The sequence below is a fragment of the Habropoda laboriosa genome, unplaced genomic scaffold (genome assembly GCF_001263275.1).
Source record: "Habropoda laboriosa isolate 0110345459 unplaced genomic scaffold, ASM126327v1 scaffold40, whole genome shotgun sequence".
Taxonomy (NCBI): Eukaryota; Metazoa; Arthropoda; class Insecta; order Hymenoptera; family Apidae; genus Habropoda; species Habropoda laboriosa.
This window is the reverse complement of record NW_017100231.1, coordinates 5,851,165-5,874,730: the sequence shown is the minus strand read 5'-3', so window position 1 is coordinate 5,874,730 and position 23,566 is coordinate 5,851,165. Positions and strand designations below refer to the sequence as shown.

The following is a 23,566-nucleotide window of genomic DNA, read 5'->3' as shown; positions in this document are numbered from 1 at the left end:
TTTAATTAATTATATATTTACACGATTATTATTTAAAAAATTTGTGACGAACAAATTTATTTAAAAAAATTAAATTCCTTAATTATCATATATGCACGAGATTCATTTATAACTGTGTAATTTATATAGCTCGAACAGTATAATAATATACATTTATATGCTATATACTTCGTAGTTTACAAACAAAAATACTTGTAAGTACTATACAACAAAAGAATAAAACGGACGTGTAATAGAAGCATAATTTTTACGTTCTACTAATACATCGAACAATGGAACATCGAGTGAAAATCCGATACGAATTATTGAAAATTTATATTTAAATATTTGATAAAAAAAAGTTAGGTGATAAGTCATGAAACGTTCAGTCTTAATTCATTTACGTATCTTCATTTTTTCCCCCTTTGTATAAACGACGTTACTATAATTGTACGCGAATACGTTTAATAATTACAGTTTGACGAAAGCAGAAGTAAAAATGATAATGACGATGCTAGTATACTGTGCGCATATTGTTCTCTAAGCTTTTATCTTATTTTGTTGTTGAGATCGTCTAGCCTTTATTCTTGCCTGCAAAGTAAGAAGAAGGCCCGCGAGAACATCGTGATTAGGTAGTTTCTTTGCAAACAATAGACGTTTTACCGAGTCGTCGTATGTTAACAAAGCGACCATGTTTTGAAGCAGAAACCCTTGACAGTATTCTAGAAGTTGCGTTGCATTGTAAACCTAGAAGATATCATGAGCAGTTCATATATTTTATTAAAAAGTTTTATAATACATCGATACGTAATGTACATACCTTTGCATGAATGTACATAGAAACAATGTTGTCTAGATCAACCATCGAAGAACATTGTGCTTCACAGTACCTAAGTAGACCGTCTAATTGGAAAAAATTCGCGGCAGCCATTAATTCCAGAACGTCGCTTTGATTGACTTCTAACGTGGCGCAACCACCGTGGTATAAAAACTCCATAACCATCTGAGAGTTAAAATAAATTTAATTTTTCTGTTAAGTAACTGAAACTATTTAATTTTATGGGGGATTTGACATACCTGGAAAATGTGGTATCGAATATCGTTAATCTGTACAATGGGAGGATTTCCCTCACATAACTTCGAGCTCAACATGTTTCTGAATCTTGGCGAAGACGTAACTAACACGATTTTATGGCCGTAAAAAACTCTGCCCTCTACTCTGAATTGTACATCGCTTAATTCTGGATTATTTACAAACTTGGGGTCTATTCTGGACCCACTTGATAGCGTGGTGTCTCTAATGGGTTTTATCGGTTCCCATCCAAAGCACGTACAAAAGATATCCGCGAGAAGAAGCGTCGTGCCTTCTTTCTGTACACAAAATACAAATAACAAGTTGTAAAAGACTGTTATAACTGTGTATTTATGAGTGAAGTATAACTTACCTTACTGTACCTAAATATATTGAATAACAATGGAAGACATTCTTGTACAAATTGTGTGGAATAGTCATCTGGACACACTTGAAGGAAATCTTGAAGCAATTGATCTATCACTGAATCTAACCTCATTTCGTGGGCTATTGCAAGACTGTGCATCCAGCAATGTAATGTCCAACCTACTTTTAATCCACGCAGTTCCATTGTAATATCTGTGAAATACATATTTAAATAGAATTTTGTACACAAAGTATATCAAGTTTGCTTTCGAATATATTTTACCTAAATGGTTGCTCTCAGCACTATGGTACATTGCTTCTTGCAAAGCTTTAGTCTGGATCTTGTTAAAAACTGGTTCTTTTCCTTCTCTTCTGTTTGCTCTTCCATCTACAGTTTGTTGTTGTGGACTAGTACCTGCACTGCCTTCTGCGAGAATCTCTTCCAATGATAACACTTCTTTCTCTCCTCGTTTGGCAGAAAAATTCAGAGGATGAGATAATAATTGATGAAGACAAATTCTTTGGCCATGTGCTGTTGCCACTGATATCGCACTATACATCAAACATATAAATTGATTTCTTTCTTAATTTTTATTCAAACCTTTTTATTACTTGCCTGTAACAGCCACGCTGAGCAGAACCAGAGTACGAAAACGAATCCTTGATCAAGGTGGACAAAAATGGCTGAGCTCCATGAGCCAGAAGCAGTGCTACCATTTCATTGTTACCAGATGCTGTAGCAGCTTGCAATGGCGTAACTGTGGATTTATCTTCACTGACTTTAGCTCCACCTTCCACTGCTGCACCCCTTTCCAACAATATCCTAGCTATGTTGCAATGCCCTAGCAAGGCTGTGTAGGTTAAAGCAGTCCAGTGCTGTGTTTCTGCGTTAAATCCAGTCTGAGTACAACATATGCTACCAGAAACATTACTGGATGAGCCTGGAGAACTGAAGGAAGAATTTGGAGACTGCACAATCTTCCCTGGAGTCACCATGGCAGATGGAGTTACTGGACTTCTAACATTTGATACACCAGGAGTCACTAAACTCTTGGAAGGCGTGTTTGCTGACTGACCAGTGGATGGAGGTGGGATTTCGATATTCAAATCGGCTCCAGCATCTAATAAAGCTAATACAGCGGTTTCATCACCATTGATACACGCTATCATTAGAGCAGTGAAGCCATTGTCGTTCACAGTGTTGATTTTTGCCACTGGTAGAAGAGGCATGGCTTGAGCAATGAGATCTGCACGACCGCTGGTTAGCATCTTGAAGGCCATGTCCATGGTGAGGAGGCGAATATACTCGGAGTCGTCGATGCGCTTGGAGCATACTGAAACTTCCTCGAAGCTAAGGAGAGAGTTGAAAATTAAGTTAGAAAATATTTCAAATGTTTCAAAAATTAATAATATACACTATATGTATATAAATATATCGAATGGGGAAAAGAGATATTACCATATGGGTCTGACAGGACAATCTACACCGGGCAATAACAATCTGGCAGCTTGATTAATGTCATCTTGATCTACAACTAGTCCGTGCCTGTGTTCTGCATGAGCGGTCGCAACTCTCAGCCACTCAATCAGCGGCGGAAGTACGACGTACGCTCTTTCGTACGCGAGCTCTTGTATTCCGGAACCACGTTCGCCGTGTTCTAACTGTATATAAATATTGCTTCGTTAATTCACATCAGACAGATGAAATCGATAGATAAAGGGTAACTGATAATGATCAAGTGGGCAAACCTGTGAACACCTCATATAATAAAACAAGGCATTCAGTGCCTTAGTTGTCAAAGGAATGGGTGAACGTCCAGCTTGAACCACTTTTGAAATTAAATCTATGAGCTCTGACATTGATCCTACGCAGGTGGTTAAGAGCGACGGTTCCAACGCTGATCCCGCTGCATCTCTTCCACTACGGGACGACGATGAGGAATTTAAAGAACTAACGCTGGCCCAGCGTGGCATGGCAAGGGCACCTGAAAATATTATATTGATCAAATTTCTGTTGGTAATACAAAGAAAAGTATTATTCCCTTTTGGTAAACAAGCAATTTGTTTATACATTTGTTAAGCTTCAAATGATCTAGAACGTATACATTAGATATTTGTGCCCTGGGAAACGAACACCCTATATATACAATATAATAATTATTAATAAAATTTTTTCTTCGAAATTGTAAATAAATTTTTTTTTAATTTAACAGGTAATTAGTTAAGGTATTTGAAGTTTCCATGAAATTTTTCTTTTCAATTTTGAATTTATATTCTCTATCTTAAAGCTCAGTGTTTACGACAAAGGAAGGTTTATGACATGGTAAAAAACATAGCTGAGTTTAAGGAATTAGTTTTCCTGTGCAGAATTGTCAAAATTCCGCTTCATCTGTGCTCAATAGAATAAAAATTTTTCATAAACCCAGGAATTTTCAAAGGATAATAGAATTGCCCTGTGTCCAAACTAAATTGGTTGCTCACAGTCATTAAGGGAAGAACCCTCATAAACCGTTTAACAGCTATGCCAATTTATCTTTTGAATTTTCACTTTATATTTGACATGTTGTTATGAACGTGAAATTATTTTTCCGATAAAAGATTCAACATATAGCAGGAATTCTACATTATTTAAAAAAAAGAGTTGCTTTAAAATATTATTGCAATCCTTTGTAGAAACAAAATGCAAAGCATTATTATATCATAGACACAGTACTCTAAGATATACATAATGGTTACTGTATTTTCATAAAAATTAAATATAAAGTTATATTCTGTACGAGAAGCAATTAGCCGGTCGTTAAATAACAATCAAAGTAGTACTAGACTAGACTATGTAACTAGAATTAGTCATACAATCAGAAGCGTTCAAATTCTGCACAATTTTAAGTACAGATGGTGGAAGTAATTCACGAAGGTCGTAAAATAGGTTAAGCGCCGAAGTTATGGAGTTCGAGCTTCGTTCAAGGACGTTTGATGTCAATTCGGAATTGGTTTTTTCATTACAAAATATTTAAACAATTTATCTGCGCCTTAATCCTTGATAGCTGCAGGTTCATTTGTACCAATACGGCAATTACTATTAAACAGTAGGCGACGTAGGTCTAATACCGTACAGTTTTAATGAAAAATTGTAAGTAGAAGTTTTCAATATCAATTCACAAATGACCTATGGCCCTGAGTGTGGCTACATCAATTGATGTCGCCATTTAAAGCTTTACTTTATGACCTCCCTATATCGCTTCCATCAACTATATATCAGAGAGCTATATCGTAGACATCGGCAGGTGAAATATTCTTTTTGTCTTCAAAGGTACCATTTAAACCGAGTTTACTCCATTAATTAACTTAATCCATGCCATCGACAACTTTTCTTTTTGTTTGAAGTTTTATAACCTATAAAGTTGTCGCCTACATGCATATTAATTTCCGACACAAAGTAACTCTACCTGATGCTGTTCGACCAGCATTCAGATGTGCGTACGGTTGAAGAAGTCCCCATAAATCTCCGCTGTTCGCAATGGCATGCTCCAACATGGTTGCAGTCAGCGTTGTATGGGGATCAGTCGGTATGCACTGCAATAATATTTCTTCGAGGAGATTCTCGATTCCAGCGGTCAAATATATAGCTGCGAATTCGTGTATCATTCTTCCTAGCCGTACATCGGACATCCAGCGAAGAAATCGTCCTACTGGTAGCTGTAATCCAGATCGTGAAGCTTTCGACTGCTTCAGCTGATCGCCAGATACAGCGAACATTGCTGCAGCTCGCAAGCATGCCTGTAAAATGAAGAGAATTTAATGGATGCTTGCATTAAACCACTATTAATGTAAATTTACACTAAATTTTAAACAATAGTTTGTCTGCAGCAAGTTGGTCTCGGTACTTTTCTATTAATCCATTACCTTTCATTTTTTACTTTTCCATTCCATATTTATTATGTATTATTACTTGATTTAACTTTTGCATTGTTCTATAATGATTGAACTTCATCTCCTATTATGAAGTAATGATGATACACTGAGACTATGGAATTTCAATATTAAGCATAACTACAGTTGATTATTATAACTGTATTCAATTATTAACAACAATATTCATTATTCGAGGTTGATCTTAAATGATTACCTGACTTTAAACTGTAAAGTCCAACAAATATTTTACCCAATTAATAAACATCAAATACTTATTTCACTTAAAGTAACATTAAGCATGTTGTGTTACATTACTTCATCATTATCTCCCCTTATTGTATCATTACCTTTTAATTCAACTTCCACTACAAGCAAGACATGTACAATAGAAAAAAAGGATACAAAATGAGCATCATCATATTAATCATCGCATCAACAAGTTGCCCGCTCCATTTCACGTACCTTGGTGCAAGAATCCGCCAAGGCCGGGCACAGCACGATTTTAAACGCGCTGTACACTTCATGCTTGCTACATAGACCAACAGGTTTGGCCAGTCTCTGCATTTCACGACCGATTCTGACCAGAGCACGTTGCAATAGGTAAGACAGACGCGGTATCGTCTCCATAGAGACCTGCTCCATGTGCTCCCTGGTGCGACCATTTTGCAACACGCGAAGGACATCGTGGTGAGTCCATGGTAATTGCTGTAACTCCACCAGTCTGTTATGAGAGTCCACCCAGACGAACTCATCCGCGCTAGTCACGTTGGTATTGATAGTCTCCAGGCTTGAGTGTCTCATCAGCCTCCTTACAGCTGGTTCTGAACTCTCGGAACCACTCAAGGAGGAGTAGGTGGAGGAGGATTTATGGGAACGCATGGTGAGCTGCTGGATAGCCAGTTTGATGTCTTCTAGCCCAGAACCTGACCAAGGGACCTGTAACTACAACAAAATTGTATCAAAATAGTGGAGATAAATGACTGATAGTTGTTATGGAGTAAGTTAAGTGAGAATGAAGAAGTTTTCTTTCAATATAGAAGTAATAATCTAAAGCATTCTCTACTTAAAAATGTATTATCTTTATGAATGTTTTAAAATTTTAAGAAAATGATTTGGTAAAAGGGATGTGCAGTATTCAGTGACTAATTAAAATAAGCATTTATTACCAATAATGAGTTCATCTTTACCATCAATCAACATACAAAATTTTTACATCACTCTTTACTGAAATATTAACTACCAACAAATTGCACAATTTATCCCATAAACTCAACTCCTAACATACTATCTGAACAGTCTTGTTCAATAAAACTTTATGCCAGTTATGTATCATTTTCATGATAATGTTGTAAGTTGCAACTTTTTCATTAACTCCTGGTAGTTTTATAGCTACCATTCAATGATCTCTTACTTATATTAACTTAACTAGTAATCTACCAATATAACAACAAAACAAAATTTCTTTAATAGTACAGAATCAGTGAACAATATATTAAAATTCACAAAAAGTGAACCTCTATTTCAAATATCATTGCAAAAGGGACACCTTGGCAGGTGTAGCTCTATGTCTGTTGCGATTCTGTCCGGATCTACTCCTGCCATTCCTCTGAGTGACCGAGGCTGATAAACGGTCGTCTTCTGGAACAGAGTTCAGCTGTTGGGGACTGTGTGCCCTATGGTGGCGATGTGGCGGTGAACTGCTGCTCGTGTGGCCACCTGTATCCGACATGCTAGCGTGTCCTGACGATCGATTCTCATCTGACGAGCTATTACCGGTGCATTCTGGTCGCCTCTGCAAAAGATATCAATGCTTTATGACATTTGCTGTCTGAACATCATGGTTCTATCTATATCTAAATGGTGATGGATGGTGTAGAAGAATGGAGTTATACCTTTACAATTGTATAATGTTTCAGTTCTTGAGAATTAAAGTGAAAAGTAGAGCTTTTCTTTTATGCTCTAGTTTAAATTATAAATAAAAATTATTAACATTATTCTGATTTAGAAAATTGAAAATTAATTATAAAAGTGAGGAAAAATTTTCAAATACCTGAAGCGCGCGAATTTCGTGTAAACTAAGATGATGGTGTTGAGAGTGATGGGGATGCTGTGGCGTTGGCGTTGGCGCAACGCTGTCCGTGTCCCTTTCCGCCACCATGTGAACCATATTGTGTACACCGTTTTTTGGCGAACTTTCCGTGAAGTCCTTCGAGTATGGTGGACAATACAATTCTCGTCCGTTGCCACCAGCTGGTCTGCATGACAAAATTTCACGAATATCAAAATCTGCTTTTTATAAAATAATATTTCTTTTTTCCAAGAATTGCTTATATTTCTTTTTTGACAAATGAGAATATATGAATAAATAAGAAATCATACGGGGTTTGCCTGTATTCTTCTATTTTAAACGACGACACATTATTCACATCATTCATGCAAACAACTAAATAAACAATTTTCATTTAAGCGCCACTATTAGGATGCATTAGTCGCGCCTGCGCTTGCGTGCATACGGGAGCTCGCTTACAGAAATGTTAAATAAACTCGATACTCGATACTCGATATCCTGTTAGGTAAGTTTCTCCTTAATTGCCCGCCAAATAATTCCCGCGTCAGTTCGATTCTCTTTTTTCACGGTACCCCGAGAAAGCGACCACGTAAGAAGAATATCTGTTCCCCCATATTCCGTTAGAACGATTTAGCTTCGAGGAAACCCGAACGCAGGGAGCGATAAAAATATTTAATCCCTCCATCAGAGATCGGAAAGATAAAATGAGGGTTAGGGAGGATTTTTGCGACCAATATAATAATTCAAGTGTTTCGATGGAATTTTGTGATAAGTGAACGGTATTCTTTACTGCGTTGTCTTTTTTCATTCTACTCTCAAGATCTAATATCGTAAGTGAAGAATATTTAAATCATTGAAAACTTGGCACTTTTTATTTTATATACCTGTACTAATATTATTAAAGTGGCAATATGGCGTCGAAGAAACCTGTTAACCAATCAAGTAAACAGAATCAATTGTGTGAAATGTCACCCTTGACTTAAGGTTTCGCTATTTTAAATTACATTATAATTTTGATAGAACTAAAATGCAATCACTTCTTAGAATTGTATCGTTCACAATCTTTCTGCATTGTTTTGAAAGTTCTACATTGTATCCACCTTTCTACTATGTACACTATATCTACTGGATCTATGCTGCATATCATTTCATCTTTCATTCCCACTTGTTCTTCTAGACCCGTACATTCTAAATTCAAAACATTTATCCCTTAGTGGCCTTCAACCACTTCTATTCAACTTCAAAATGTTTGATTTTCTCCCTTACACAATTTTTATATAACCTGAAAGAGGCATTCAAACATTCTACACACCAGCAAAACTTGCGATCCTATAAATTCATTCTCACGCTACTATGTAATCCTCACCCCCAACTATTTCATCGATTCATTAAGAGCGCTCTCTATTCACATTGGAAATTGGTTCATGGAAGCTCGGTCGATAATCGTGTCGATAAAAATCGCTAGCTGCCGTTTCTCGCGTATCCGTTGATTTTTCTGTTGCCAGTTACCCCCTCTAGTGTTATGTAAGCAACGATTGCACGCGAACCAGCGTGTGGTTCCACCGCGCAAATTAACAGCATGCCGGTCGTATGAAAGTAACGAGAGATTCACGTGATCGATAAGTATCAGGGGAAGGCAGCAGCAGATCTTGATCCACATGTGTTCCGTGGATCTCGATCCCGCCTCTTTGTGTCCAGCGATTGTTTGTCGCGCGCTGGGACGTTCGCGAACCACGAATTCCTTTCCAGTGAAGTGGACGACCAAGTGCGGAAATATATTCGGCTCTGACGGCCTGGGGAAAAGTATCGCGTTCCAAAAATCTACGGTCGTCATCGTCGTATCCCTCACGAGATGCTCCCAGGCCTGTAATTAATCGTATGGAGGCCGGTTTCTGCGTACACATGCGCGTCAAAGCTCGCACGTCCTCCATTAGGTAGCGTTTCCATCGGTCGGTCAGCCGCGTTTTGACGTTGGAATTGAAATACGTTGAAAAAGGTTAAATTCCAACCTTTCAGGGTTAATGCATTAAATAAAGGTGGTTTGATTAATGGAAATTTTCTAGGAAATTATACACATCGGCTGGATGAATAATGTTGATGCAGCGGCAATGGAAGTGGAGACAAATCGACTTTGGCTGGTTTCTGCAAGCGAATCGGTGTATGTATAGGGTTAATGGTGCAAGGTACGAGGATTGATTGTTGGGTTTTATTGTGGCACTTGCACGGGTTTGAAAGCGGCGTGAGCATGCAATTCTATGTTAAAGGTTCGTTTTTAAGGATTAAGAACTGCTAAAGTAGCCAAAATGACTGGTTTAAATTTCTTATAAAAATTATACAAATTGGGGACGGCGATTTTTTGCAAAGAATATACAATAAACACTTGTTTTAGTCGTTATGGTTATTCTCATTTCTTATGCGTTTTAAAATTTGATACTAATTAAAATAAATTTCATCGCGATAGTTTTTTCAATTTTTTATAAGAACTGATTTCATAGACAGTAATTCATGTGGAAGATTAATGTTCTCGTTGGACAAGTTAGAATACTTCTATTTACCCTAATAACGACTTCCTTCAAAATTGACTCGGGTCTTATTTAATTCTCACTTTTAACGGTATAAACAAACCCAGCTCCTACATAGAGGCATTATAAACCAGGTAATCTCCACAGATCACATCCTTCTGAGGCTGATGTTACAAAAAAGTAGAAAAAAGGTAAAACTTGAATTGTATAATGACAGCAAGCTTCCTCTAGCTGATTTAATTTTCCCTTTCCTCTTTTTTAATGCTTACCATCGAACAAACTAGCCTCCTGTTCCAAAATAAAAAGATCGACCAGAATTATGTTCACTTAACCTCTAAATACAAAACAAATATTTCATCGACAAAACGAGTTATAGTTATAGGTTATAGATAACCTATACATAGCTGCACTAAGAACGACGCCATGGAAGGATCAGACATCGTTAAACAATTCAATTTCTTTCTTCTGGCGATTACTTTCTGGTATCAAAAACTACGGGAGCTATATGCTCGAATCGCGTGACTCGATCCATATAAATTAATATTCCCTGAACGTGCACGCCTTCGAACGCACCTGCTTTTCACTTTAACCGCTCTGCGTGCGTCTTCCGTGCGGTTTATTGGTGGCCGGTGGAAACGCGCCCTTAATGCCATTACGGATAGTTGAGTCGAGGAGCGCTGCCACTGATAAACGTTTCATTCACCGGGGCCCTCACCCAATTATGCTCGGCGAGAGTAATTTACCCTTTCGGGGCCGGCATTCGGTCAAAACATGTGAAAAAAACGTGATAAATGACTGAAAGGGTAATCGTAATGGCTTCCATTTAAAAATTATTACAATTGTTAAACGAACTTCTTTTTCATAAGGAATATGTATTTTAAGCATTTTTTTGGCTTGAATATGTATTAAATATTGTTGCTACTGAATACGTTGATTTTTAATCTATATTTTACGAATTAATAACGTTATATAGATATGTTTTGCAGAAAAATTATTTCTTAACATATTAAAAAAAAAAAGGAATAAAAAGTATTGTTTTAAAAAATAAATGAATTAAATTTTAATGCTTAATTAATGTTGGTTGATAGGAAATATTGATACACCAATTTCTATACTTCATTATACTAAATTCCAGCACAACAAACAATTTCTACATGTTAATATTCTACATGTGTTTCATTTTTAAATGCTTTCATTATACGCCCCTAATTAACCGCAATCAGGAGAAAAGATTTTAAACGACCTACTTATTTCAATCTGGAATGTTTTCTGTTCAATTTTTAAGTTTTCTTGGTTAACTTCGCGTTACGTTGGACGATCTCTTTAACTATGTATGAGAAAATGTTTGCGTGGGATGTTTTAGAGTTTCAGTAAAAGGCGATCGACGGTAAACCGTACGAAAGAAAGCTTATGAAAATAGATGGATTAAAATATGGACCAATTAATTTTATGATGTTTTTAAATCTTTCCTAATCTCAACACAAAAAAGAGATGCAACAAAAATCCCCTATCTAACCTAACCCAAAATAATATTCTACAATAAACATCAATTGGAAATCATCTACCAATCAAATTTCTCAATCACTCTCCACCTATTTTCCCTAAGCCAACTAAACACCTACTCAAAATTCTGACATAAAAATCCACATCCATCCAACCACACACGTCCTCCCTCTCACTCCTGCCATCTAACCACGCCCGGAGCAACGACCACGCGCATCGTCCATCAAACCCCCATCCAGTACAACAATCCATTTCCCAACGACCTCTTCTTGAGTTTCCGCAAAAACCACCGTTAAGCACCGCACGAAGCAACTACCAACGAACGAAACAGCACACTCGTACAAAATTCCATGCTCAAGAATCCAACACTCAGAACACTCTCATTTCTCATCGTCACGATGAACGCAAAACGCTCGATTTACCCCCTCAGGCGCCATTGCTGTACGAAGCTCCAGTCTGCCTTGAACCCGCTGCTGTCCCCCGGCAAGGACCAATAATCCTCGAGCTGGCTCTCGTCCTCCTCGATCCTCAGCACGTCCTCCCTGCTCGGGCTAACGTTCACCACGATTTCGTGCGTGACCTTGACCTCCTCGTTCTCCACCAGGCTCACAGTCGATCGTTGCTTCTCCTTCTGACCCCTTCTACAGTTCTTTCCATCCTCAACGTCATTAATTTCCTCTTCTTTCTTCGATTCCACCATCCTAACCTCTTCCTTACAGTTCAACTGTGACGAAGAAGCCTCTTTCGAATTGAATTTGTTATTCTGCCTTTGACTGCTGTCGCCAAAGTATATCACCGTCTTATGAGCTACGTCTTTCTCCCTTCTACCGTTGCTATTCGCTGTTGGCGTCATTCTGCCCTCCACTTCCGCTCTGTGACCCGATTCTTCCAATGTATTACTATCTTTGTAGCCATCATTTATCGAATTGGTTATGTTCAGCCATTCCTTCGACGGTGATTTGCTCGTGAAGGGCAGAGCTCGACGTAAAATGAAGTTGACGCCGTCACGGCGAGGAGATTCTAAATTTCCTGGCATACTGCAGTCGGTTAGTTCACGACAGATCACGCAGTTGCAGTCCTTGGCGCTGCATGATCTCTGTTTAAGCAGTGGCATGTCATCCGATGCTTTTATATATGCACATTTTTATCGTTGTATTTTTCGTTGAATATTTAAATAAGGAAAATTCAGGTTGTTTGAATGGACGATGAGTCAGTGATGGGAACCGAGATTCTGGGTATGTGTAATAGTTGGTGGTTTGTATCTGGGAGGATGTCCGCTGACTGAACGCTTTTTATCGATTATTCCGGTTACCGAGATGAAGAAATAGGTTTCTTGGTGGGGATAAGAGATGGCGCGTTAAAGGTGACGTTTTGTATGAGAAAAATGGTGGATATGGTGGACTGTAGTGTTTCTTAAGAGGAAGTGGACAATTTTTCAGAGATTTGAACTAGAAAATCTGTAGTATTTGTATACGATGATAACAGGTAGAGTGATTTTATGATGTTATATCATTGAAAGAGTTCAATGACTTTATGTTTTTTCAATATTCACGTACGGTGGTTGGTGATATATCGTTTGTAAAGTTCATCGATAATTTTATTAATATTGAGCGGTGTTATGGATAGTTTCATCAGGTGTGTACAAATGAAATTGCAACATATTCTTCGAATTCTTTTCCGATTGTTTAACACTAATTTTCTTCAAGGTTATGTTAATCAGGCAAATTTTTTTATTTAATGTATATGATACAATATCACTCTTAATCTCTGGCACTAGTACTCCTTACACAAATCTCATAATCTTATCAATCAGTCTTATTTTCTTTGTTCTTATTTCCCATCTGGTAATAGATTCCTGCAGTTATCTTAATACTCTATTAAATAAAAGTTCCTTTCACCATTTACAATGTTCAGTATTGCAATTAAACAAAACTAACATGAAATCTCAATTTATTGAAGTCCTCAAATAGACTGTTTCTTCCAATTTCTACTTCCAATATACTGACAGATCCCTCCAGTTGTCCAAAATCCTTCTTAACCTCCAAATAAATAAAATTTCCTCCCACTGCAACAATAATAAAATCAACCGAAAATTCCATTTCATTTAATTCTGTCTCAGACTTGTTCCTTCTCTATTTCTTTCCAATTTCTTGTTGAATTCCTTCAGTTGTACGTTCACGTTTCACTGTGGATACAAGCAAATCGCCGTACGCGTTTCGCGTGGTTTTTGCCCCGGTCTCCGATCCGGCACGCGACTGAAAACAGTATGGTTCGCAACGACAGGATCAACAGGTGAAACGCGTGCGCTTCCTCCGCGAACCGCAATGTCGTCGAATAGAGCACGCCGGCTACTGTATCACTTTCCTTTCGTTGCTTCTTTTCCCCCTAGAGGAAGCTCGACGTAACAGTATCACGAAAGCAGGAGCTTCGACTGTTATCGCGTGAGAACCTCTTTCTTTCCTTCCCTTTTTATTTTTCACTCCCTTTCAATAAGAAGAGTAAGCGTTCATGACGAATATCACCATTATGCATACGTACGTCCTTTTTCGCGTCTGTGATAAATGTGACGATGTAAATTATGTTTGTGCTTTAATTTTTTCTTTTCTTTTTTTCTTTTCTTTTTTTCTTTTTTTTTTTTACTTTCTTCTCTCGGTCAAGTGAAATTCGTGGAGCAGAATGGCGAAGAAACGTTACACAAAATGATTAAAAAAGAGAGTAACAAGTTTTTGATGTTTACATTAGGTTAGGTTAGGTTGCGGAGAGTGTTAGGTTACATTGTAGATGGTGAGTAGGTTCTGATTAGGTTAGGTAAAATTGTATAGGGTGATTCAAAAAGTCTCGAATTTTATATGCTTAAGCATTGATTTTTTAACTTTATAGAGGTTAGGTTGGATTACTATGTATGAATAGCATAACAGTGATAAAGCTTACATCTCACTCTTTTAAACACTCATGTGGAAAGTAAAATTGCTTGTTGAAGAAGTTTTAGAATATTCTGATCCAAAAAATGTATTGTTATTCATACATTAAAAAATACTTGTGTATGCATGCATATTTTTTGAATGTTTCAAATATTCAAATGTAACAATTTTGAAGTGGCTCGTTAATGTTATAATTGTATTGGAATATGTTCATGGATACACTTATCAACTTGAGAAAAAGTAATACTGAAAATGTTCAACAGTTTATGAAATTCCCTTTGTTGCGGAGCACGAACTCGTGAGAGATTCGTGTTTCGCCCAGTCTAGCTAGTCCATTTCTGACCAGGCAAAAATTTCGTTATTTAAGAATTCGTGAGAAATCGTACGAAATGCTCGCCGGAACGCCAAACATAGAATACAAGAGACCAATTACGAGCGCTCGCGACTTTCACCGTTCTACTCCGTGGAAAATTGATTCTTGAACGAAATACCACCAATTGCCAACAGACACCACCGATATATCAGGCCCATCTCCACTGATTAACACTATATGGAACGCTTTGTACTTTTGGCAAATCTATCTTTATACTTCTAGCTTACTGTTGATTAACCTCTCTTATTTTACAATGTTTCAATGAACATATGATATAAAGTTAACGTTATCCATTCACTGTTTTAATATCACATAATACAGGGTGTTTCAAAAAGATGTCAAAATTAATGTTCGTTTACAAAGAAACTAAAAATTCAACATGTAAGTGTTAACGCGTCTTTTTAAACCCCCTGTATATAACTAAATATCTAATTTACAACCAATGTTATGAAATATTATTTTTACATGCATCTGTATAATTTTAATTTGATCATTTTCAATCGCATAAATTTCAAATGAAACTTAACTTAAAATCTGCTTTTATCAAATAAGTACATATATTGTTTTGAATATATCAAAGTTGCAAATGGTGCTTTCTTGGACGCATAAATATCAAAGGTGTAAAGAAGACTAAATATGATTCACATACAGTAGCAGATACTGATACGTTTATCCCAGGAAATGAAAGCGTAGGTGATAGATTGGCTCATGGTAGTATCCGTATATAAGGTGTCGGCCGATAGAGCAGTGGGTCGGCGCGGTATTAAAAGAGTTTACGGAATCTCCTCTCAAATACATTTATGCTTTATAAAAATTTTCTAAGAAGCATAGATAGTTATAGACGATTTAAACGGTGTAATGCACTTGAAAAAAAAAAGAAATTTGTTTCAATTTCAACAAAATGTTAATTATATTTAAAATCATTTTTTAATTATTTATTTTAACGTTATTCAACATTTTTGAATGCAAACCAATGTTGCATGTAACTGTGATCATGTTTTATGAAGCATTTGAGGAAAGACCTTGTGTAGAAAATATGACGAAAATTGTAAAAATCCACACGAACCTACAATTTTCGATAAACAACGTTGACAATAATGATAAAGAAACTTTACAACCTTCGAGCACTTTACACCTCAAACTGATCATTTTCTAGTCACAATATCGAAACCACAATTACGAATAAACAGGACTACCAACGATAACAATCCAAAAAATCTCGAAAAGTTCTTCATTGAATCACTTTTACACTTCGAGAAAAGTGTGACACGCTTCCACTTCACTTGCGTCTTTTTAAACCACTTACAAGTTCCGATATCTGTCAGAAATACTTTTGTACAATTAGAACAAATTAACAACGACGAAATTTTATATAAAGTCACTTGAAACAATTCTATTCGTCCACTCTTTCGTCAAATATTTACAAATCCCCATGTTATAAACCAAACGTTGAAAATGATTTCAATATAATTACAAAAGAAAAAAAAAAAAGAAAGAAAGAATCAACGACGATAGAACAATAAGGTAAGTTCGAGAAGAAGAACACGCGAATTGTATAGAATTGTCTCTTTGAAAGTAGCTCGCGATAAAGGCAAGAGCAGAGCGGCGGCGGCGTTCTAGTTTAATCCTCGAACAGCGTATCACACACGCGTCACCAGTTTCTTGTGTCCCGCGCGTATAACGTGGTTAAGTGCTGACTGCCACTTGTAAACTGTTATGCTCTTTTCACCGGACAGAGAGACCGTAGGAAACGGGAGAGTGCAAACGAACAGTGTCTTTAGAGGCCCCACCATATAACGCACATACGTAGCTATACAGGTTGTTTCAAAAGCTTAGACACAAGTGTACAGGTTAGTAGGTACATGTTGTAGAGGTTAGTGAGACTCGTTCGAAGAAAGAAAAAGGTATCAGAGTGAACGTCCGCTAGGAAATAAAACAGTTTCAGAGAGATATAGAATTTTAAACGGACGAAATAAATCAATGTAAATACTTTGTAATATCACACGTGTCGCTTTATTGACTTGATTCGTCGTTGTTACAAGTGCCATCTGTCATTATACGCTATCGTTGACACAACGTTCAGACAGCTCGGTAGCAATAAGCGTGTCGAACGAGATGCCGCGCGCGCATCGTCGATACATCGAACTCTCGTTCGTAAATCAATAACACTCGTGAATCGATTACATTCACGATTCTGTCTCGTGTATCTTTCTCACCTCGAACGTAGCTTTCTACACTTTTTTCAATTAGTGTCTGTTGTAAAAAGTGTATTCTATTAGGTGTAGAATTTGTAGTCGATTTGTATGCTAGGTTAGGTTACGAAATAAAACTTGAATTATCTCTGAAACGGTTCATTTCTGGACACACGTTTACTGAGACTTTTCTGTTTCTTTCAACGAGTTCAGTTAGTCTGTACAGCTTTGTACGGATACTTTTGAAATAACCTGTAGGAGTATAGAAGAGGAACGTTTGCTGGTAAGTTTGTTTCGGGGGAGAGTTTCCGGCGACCATCCTACTTCCTATGACCGTGTACTCGAATCGCCCTAACCACATCCCGTGACGATTCTCGGACACTCGGTGTATTTTTTTTCGATCCTTTCATCGCGCTCAGCCAACGTCCCTTTTTTATGCAAAACCATCGTTTATCGCGATCGAAGGGCGTTAACTGTTAACCGGCGAGATTGGGAAATACCGTTGTTAGATATGAGTGTGCGTGTGTGTGGTAACGTTTTATAGGAAATGGTCTTTAATGGAAATTAAGTTCTCTTAAGATAGAATTTGAAGTTACTGTAACATTTGAAATTTAGAAAAAGTGAAATTTCATGTAACAGGTGTAAAATTTCTAAAGCTTGAAAAAATATATATATATAATTATGTTCGTATCATGAATTCTGCTCTGCAGGGACGAGAAATTCAACGTATGAAGTTAATTTGTGACGCATTAGGATAAAAACCCTTAATGAAGCAGCTGCACCAATTATGAGCAACTTTATAGGGCTTAAAATGTTACGAGACAAACGATAGAACGTGACATACCAACAAAAAGAAAGTATTTCATAAAATGAAAATTACTTTTTAACTTTGTTTTACACTTTCTGAAATTTATATATCCATTTCAAATGTTTTCGTTTTTAGAATACTAACTTTCAATTATTACACATTTTGTTATATCAAATTGATAAATTCGATCAGAATAACAGCATCTACGATCCAGTGTTCGTAAAAGGAGGGAACCAGTGAAAGAAAGCAGCCGGTTAGTGTCACCGGTTTCCGGTACCCTTTAACAATGGCAAGGAAGATTCTCAGCAGTTTTCCAAGCCAGCTCTAATTAACGTTGGAGGATAAAGGGTGTACAACGCGGAAAGCGGACAATTAAGTAGGCCACCATCGTTTTCAGAATATATTTTTTGATCAACCTAACTACACAATTCTTCATCACGTTTTTCTTTATTATTTTTCTTTTTAATTTTCTCTTGATAATTTTTTTAATATTATTGTTCTTTTTAATCTTTTCTCCATTATTTTTTTATAAATTTAAGTTTTCCAGAATCAGAATATTTTTTCAAACTCAGAACATAATTGGGTTAACGATGCAAGTTGAAAAATTGAGGTTAGAAAGTGGTCGCTTCTTGCTATCGAAGGAAGATAGAGTTGTATAGGAACAATTGAATGGTAAAACGTTCTAATTGATCACGAATAGCGTTGTTCTCGGTGAAATACGCCCATGATAAATTCGCGTGAAAGTCATAAGGTAATTTTACTCCCTAGACAAACCGGTCTTCCTTTTTTTCCCGCCCCCCTTTATAAACTGCATTCTACGTGTACGCGAACACAGACTCCACGCTGCATTATTATTAAGCTCTGTTAAATGTTAATCCCGTGTTTGGAGATTGTACACGATTCTTTTTTTCGCGACTCGTTTTTGATCATTTCTTACAATTAATTTCTCGCAAAATTTAACTTAAAACACTCGAATAAATAAGGATTTAATGAAAAATAATCTTTATTCAATTCATAATTAAAAATTGAAACATACAAAGATATAAATATTACTAAAAAATATAAAAAAGTAGAAAAACATAACCTAAAAAATAAATTAAACTTTTCCTAACCTCATTTTCAATATGTGATTGTCAAATATACATTGAGATTCAAATCAACTAAAAAACAAAGTACAACTGAAAGTCACCATCTTCAATTAACGATTCCACAAAAACCATTCACATCCAACACTCTCTTCGAATACCAACGCCGCATTCCATCAAGAGGGCAAATAACTCTTCATTCATAAATTCACTTTCATCCCGTTCAAACAACGCCATCTTTCTCCTTCTTATCGGTCGACTCGCTAATTAAAGGCCAATTAAATTTATCTGAATTATCGGTTCTCTGAATTCCGTTTCAATGGACACCACCATGATTCACGTTCGTGTATCCTTTCCGAGAACGGACAGGAGCAGCGACGGAAGTCTTTAATCTATAACATAACGCGCCCCTTGCGAGAAAGGTTTTGTAAGGAGGAGTTCAAGGCGCGCATTGTCTGTGCTCATCTGGCGAAACTCCGGTGTCAAGGGCGACAGCCATACCAACCGAGGGATATTAAATTAATTACCGAACCATGTCTTCCTCCACTGGCAACTCGTTACGGGTTATAATCGTAACAAAAATCCTTGCTTGTATCACGCTTATGTAATGACCGTATTAGAAATTATCGTAATTACTTGAATTAACGCGTGTGCATAAGATATGAATTGCTTTGTAAAAGTACTGTAGCGAGCACTGTATACACGAATAATTTCCGCAGTTTTGCACTCGAGCAGAAGTTGATTTTTACCGACCGTGGATAAACTGATTTATTGAGTTGTTAATTTGGAGAATTCTTGGCTTATGCTGCTTCTTATGTTCGGTTAGAAAATTGTGAGTGATGTTAGGTTACAAGGCTGTGAACATAGTGTACAAATTGTAAATATAAGTTTTTTAATAAAAATATCGATACGTGAAAATAAGAATTGTGATGGTAGTATTAAGGAAATAAACGGATATGAATAAATCTTGAAGATAATAATAAGGTTAAAAATCTTATCCCTCGGACATTTCTATCATTATTTATATTTTGAACCCTTCAGAATTCTTTAATTGCACAGTACATGCTCAAAATAATTTTTTGATTGATAATGTCACTGCAACAGTTATTTTCTGAATGTGTTATTCATTACTGTTTGCCTGTTTCCAAGCCTAAATTCATATAAAATTTAACTCACTCATTCAGTAATTAAGAACTGGGGCTGACTCACCCATGTAATAACTAGGGGCTAAGGTCATCCCCTTCTAATTAAATAATCCATTATATAGAGTGTTTTAAAAAAGAAGTCACAAACTTTAAATGTATAGTATAATACAGAATAGCAAGAAGAAAATTCAATAAATATAAGTCTCCTAACTTATATTTAAGGTACAGTATAGAATTGGTCCAATGTTACTGCCTGTAAATACAGTAGGTAGGTATTTTATGTAATCAGCATCATGCAAATACCACATGTAACTAGTTATTTTACCCTAACAGATTAATTGATGTAATCTATCATAACTTTTGATTAATGATTTACCACTGGTTTTAAGATATGTAATTATTATATTCTACCTGTGCATTTTCTACAAGCTAATGATTCAACATAACTTTATTTTACATTGTTAAATAACATTTAAGCAATTCTCTTGGTTATAAATATAAAAAAAATTAATACAACATAATTTACGATACTTCTTAATACTTTTATAAATGGTTTCATGGAATTTGCTGTCTAGAATTCTATTACCTAATAAATATACCTTCCAACAAGAGGTTTCTAAACATTGCAACCAAGCAGTCACAGATTAAAGTAGTTTTTACAAGATCTCTGATTACCTTAATTTATTCTTTCTCTAATACAAATTTCATAACATTTGTTAAATCAAAATCACACTAAGAACTTCCAACCGATTACACTGAAAGAAAATATTTGTTGTTGCTAACGACCATAACCTAATACATCCTTTCATAACTGCATTTACATTTCCAAGCGATAACAAACTAAATCAAACCAGCTCAATCTCACTCCATCAAAATCGTTATTAATTTGTTCCATCAAAAACGTCGCAAAACATAGTGCAAGCATTCAAAGCACCGCTAAAACGAACTCTTAACACAGTTTCTAACGACCAACGGGGGCACAAGTGCGCGAAATTACACTTCGATCGTACCGGTTCCTGCGAAATAAAAACCACCAGCGACCTCGTAGTTACCGACCGAACGTTCCATTTCCCGTTCGCTGACAACAATGTTTAAATAACGAGTAGGAACTCGTAACAAGAAGGCGATTTCTAAGCCGCGGCGGCCTCGCTTAATTACAGTTCTAAAACACGCGGTTAAGCGTTTCATTTCTTCGTCAAAGTGATTTTGCAACGACACGTATTATTGCTATGCACGATTTATCTGACGCCATTCGAGCAGACGTATGCTTAATTGTAATACGGGCAATAAGACGTTATTTCGTGTGCCGGAATGTATTTTGGAACGACGGGAATTTCGTTCACGGTTAACTGGAACCAGTCTACGTATTTACTTTTTCATGGCTTGCGCGAGGCGTACTATTAATTTTTTTTTGCGCGCGCAATGGCTGGGGGGAGGGGGCATCGTTAGTTCATGACATTGTATCTTTTCGCAATGAAAGCGTTTGGTTATGGGTGCACGTAATTCGTAGAGAGGTATTTTAAGAGGTTAGGTTAGAGGACCTATCGATAAATGGAATATATCCATATGTACTCTGACCACCTACTTTAGATACGCCCTATATATAAAATGAACTACTGAAAATATTATATATTATACATACATTACTTCTTTTAAACAAATATTCTGTACAATAATTAAAAAAATTAAGTTTCAATTTATTTTTAATTTCACAAATCACCTTTACAAAATATATTTATACATTAAAAACAAAAAATGCATTTTCGTATTAGCTACGATCAAGATAAGGCTTATCAATGAAACTGAAGAACGTGAAACCAGATAGGAAGACCAACTAAAACAAGGGAGATACAAGCTTGACCTACCGAACTGAGGAGTAACCGAGATGTTATCGATCCCGAAAGAAAGGAAAAACATTGAGAAGAAAAGGAAGATAATCTGTACCTTGTACATCGCCATTTCCGCCGCTTATTTCCATATTAGTGAAAATGAAATTTAAAATTCATTTCCAAATGAAAAATCGTTAAAATAGAAAGTTATAAAAGGTTAATATAGATTACAAATATACTATAATTTTTGAAAATATGAAAATGTAGTTCACATTTTACACAATACGAGCAAATAGGTTATATGAAACTTGATATAACCTACAAATAACATTAAAATAGTTCCCTTAAAAAAATGATCTTAATCTCAAACTTCTGCTTTGCAAATGTCACTGAACACGGTAAGCACGTCCCTGACCTAGCGATGCTACCTACGGTACATACATCCTCAGTAAAAGATAGTTAACATCAACGTGCTGGAGGAAAGAGAGAAAGAGAGAGAGAGGGAGAGAGAGAGAGAGAGGGAGAAGGGGTATTAACCTAAATATCTCAGCCAGATCTGCCTAAGCATCGGTGTGCATCCTCTCACGCGCGCCATTATCGCGATCACCCGGTTCCCAGATAACGTTCCCCCTTCTGCACGTTTCCCGCCGCTTTCGGATGACTAATTAAACTCTCCTTTCGCACGATCGCGCAAAATTCCACGGGATTTCTATTTCGTCCCTCCACGTTTTTACGCCGGAAGTGTGGTAGATGGCGGGATGGGACGGTTCTTTCAGGAAAGCAGGGAAAATGGCGATTCCGTGAAGCGACGGCTTGATTAGCCGATGAATGAAAGGAAATTCGACGTGGAGAGATGAAAAGTGAGAGTTGATGCTCGCGTCTCTGTTCGTTGATGAATCAAATAACAGTGGAAAGTGTATTGTTGCGGGAATTTAATTGTGTGTAAACTCGACCGCGTGAAAATGCGCATTTCGTTCAGGACATTCGATTCGTGAATTTATTGCATTAATTGCTTGTTAGAGTATGTTGAGTACAAGTGGAGAGATATGTCATTCGTGTTGGGAAAGGTAGATGCTATGAAAGAAACTTTGAAATGGTTTTATCGGAATGTTGGGCATTTAGTGAAGTTGAGGTTAGAGATAGGAATCTGATTGTGGAATCGATAGGTAGATTGTAGTTGGGAGAAATTGAGATCGTCTAGTTTGTAATAGTGTGGAACAAAGAAATCTTGAAGTATGTGTTGAAATGTAGGAGAGAGGTATTTGTGAAATGTTATTGTTACGTTATAAAAAATGTAATGCAGTGCTATGTAGTATAATGTGGATCATTCGTGTTAATCAAAAAATGTAAAATACTCAATAAAAGCTTCAATGTTGTACGAAAACTTTTGGTACGTGTATTCATAAAATTATTTATTTTGATGTATCATTGGAAAAAAAGTTTCATTAACATACAAAACCTTGGCATGCATTATACAACTTTGTCTGACGCAGTCAATTTTATACCATCCTATGTGGATTTTACAGAAGAAATAAGACACCATTTATGTACAGCTCGAACCATGAATTTTAACTGGACATGACTTTAATATGTAACGCAATCCCCCAACTCTCGAGGTATAAACGGTGTATCATTGTTTTTGATCTCTCACACCCTATCAATTAAACTTTGATAACTAAAAAAAGAGGGAAAAAATATATTAAAAAAAAAACGAAAAAAATTTTAAGGAAAGGTAGACAATAGCAAAATCCCTTCAATTTGAACAATTCCTCCATTGTTATCCTTTTTAAC

General features: G+C 36.5%; 1 protein-coding gene across 1 annotated transcript; it reads right to left on the bottom strand.

The window, feature by feature from the left end:
* Positions 1-404: 404 nt before the first annotated feature.
* Positions 405-12,548, bottom strand: LOC108571553 (ankyrin repeat and BTB/POZ domain-containing protein 2). The gene is made up of 13 exons (XM_017933621.1): positions 11,845-12,548; positions 7,380-7,584; positions 6,876-7,121; positions 5,792-6,271; positions 4,864-5,194; positions 3,167-3,402; positions 2,877-3,079; positions 2,034-2,768; positions 1,701-1,969; positions 1,425-1,630; positions 1,057-1,350; positions 800-982; positions 405-726 (listed from the first exon to the last, which is right to left on the bottom strand). Exons 1-13 carry the CDS (start codon positions 12,534-12,536, stop codon positions 520-522), a joined length of 4,287 nt encoding a protein of 1,428 aa, XP_017789110.1. The 5' UTR covers positions 12,537-12,548; the 3' UTR covers positions 405-519.
* Between the last annotated feature and the right edge of the window lie 11,018 nt (positions 12,549-23,566).

What these genes read in the sequence shown, in the direction of transcription:
- LOC108571553 (XM_017933621.1), bottom strand. Translation starts at nt 12,536, where the DNA reads ATGCCACTGCTTAAACAGAGATCATGCAGCGCCAAGGACTGCAACTGC. An exon ending in ATTATATGAGGTGTTCACAG is followed by an intron (nt 3,080 to 3,166) that starts GTTTGCCCACTT and finishes ATTTATATACAG; the next exon opens with TTAGAACACGGCGAACGTGG. An exon ending in GCTCAGCGTGGCTGTTACAG is followed by an intron (nt 1,970 to 2,033) that starts GCAAGTAATAAA and finishes TTTGATGTATAG; the next exon opens with TGCGATATCAGTGGCAACAG.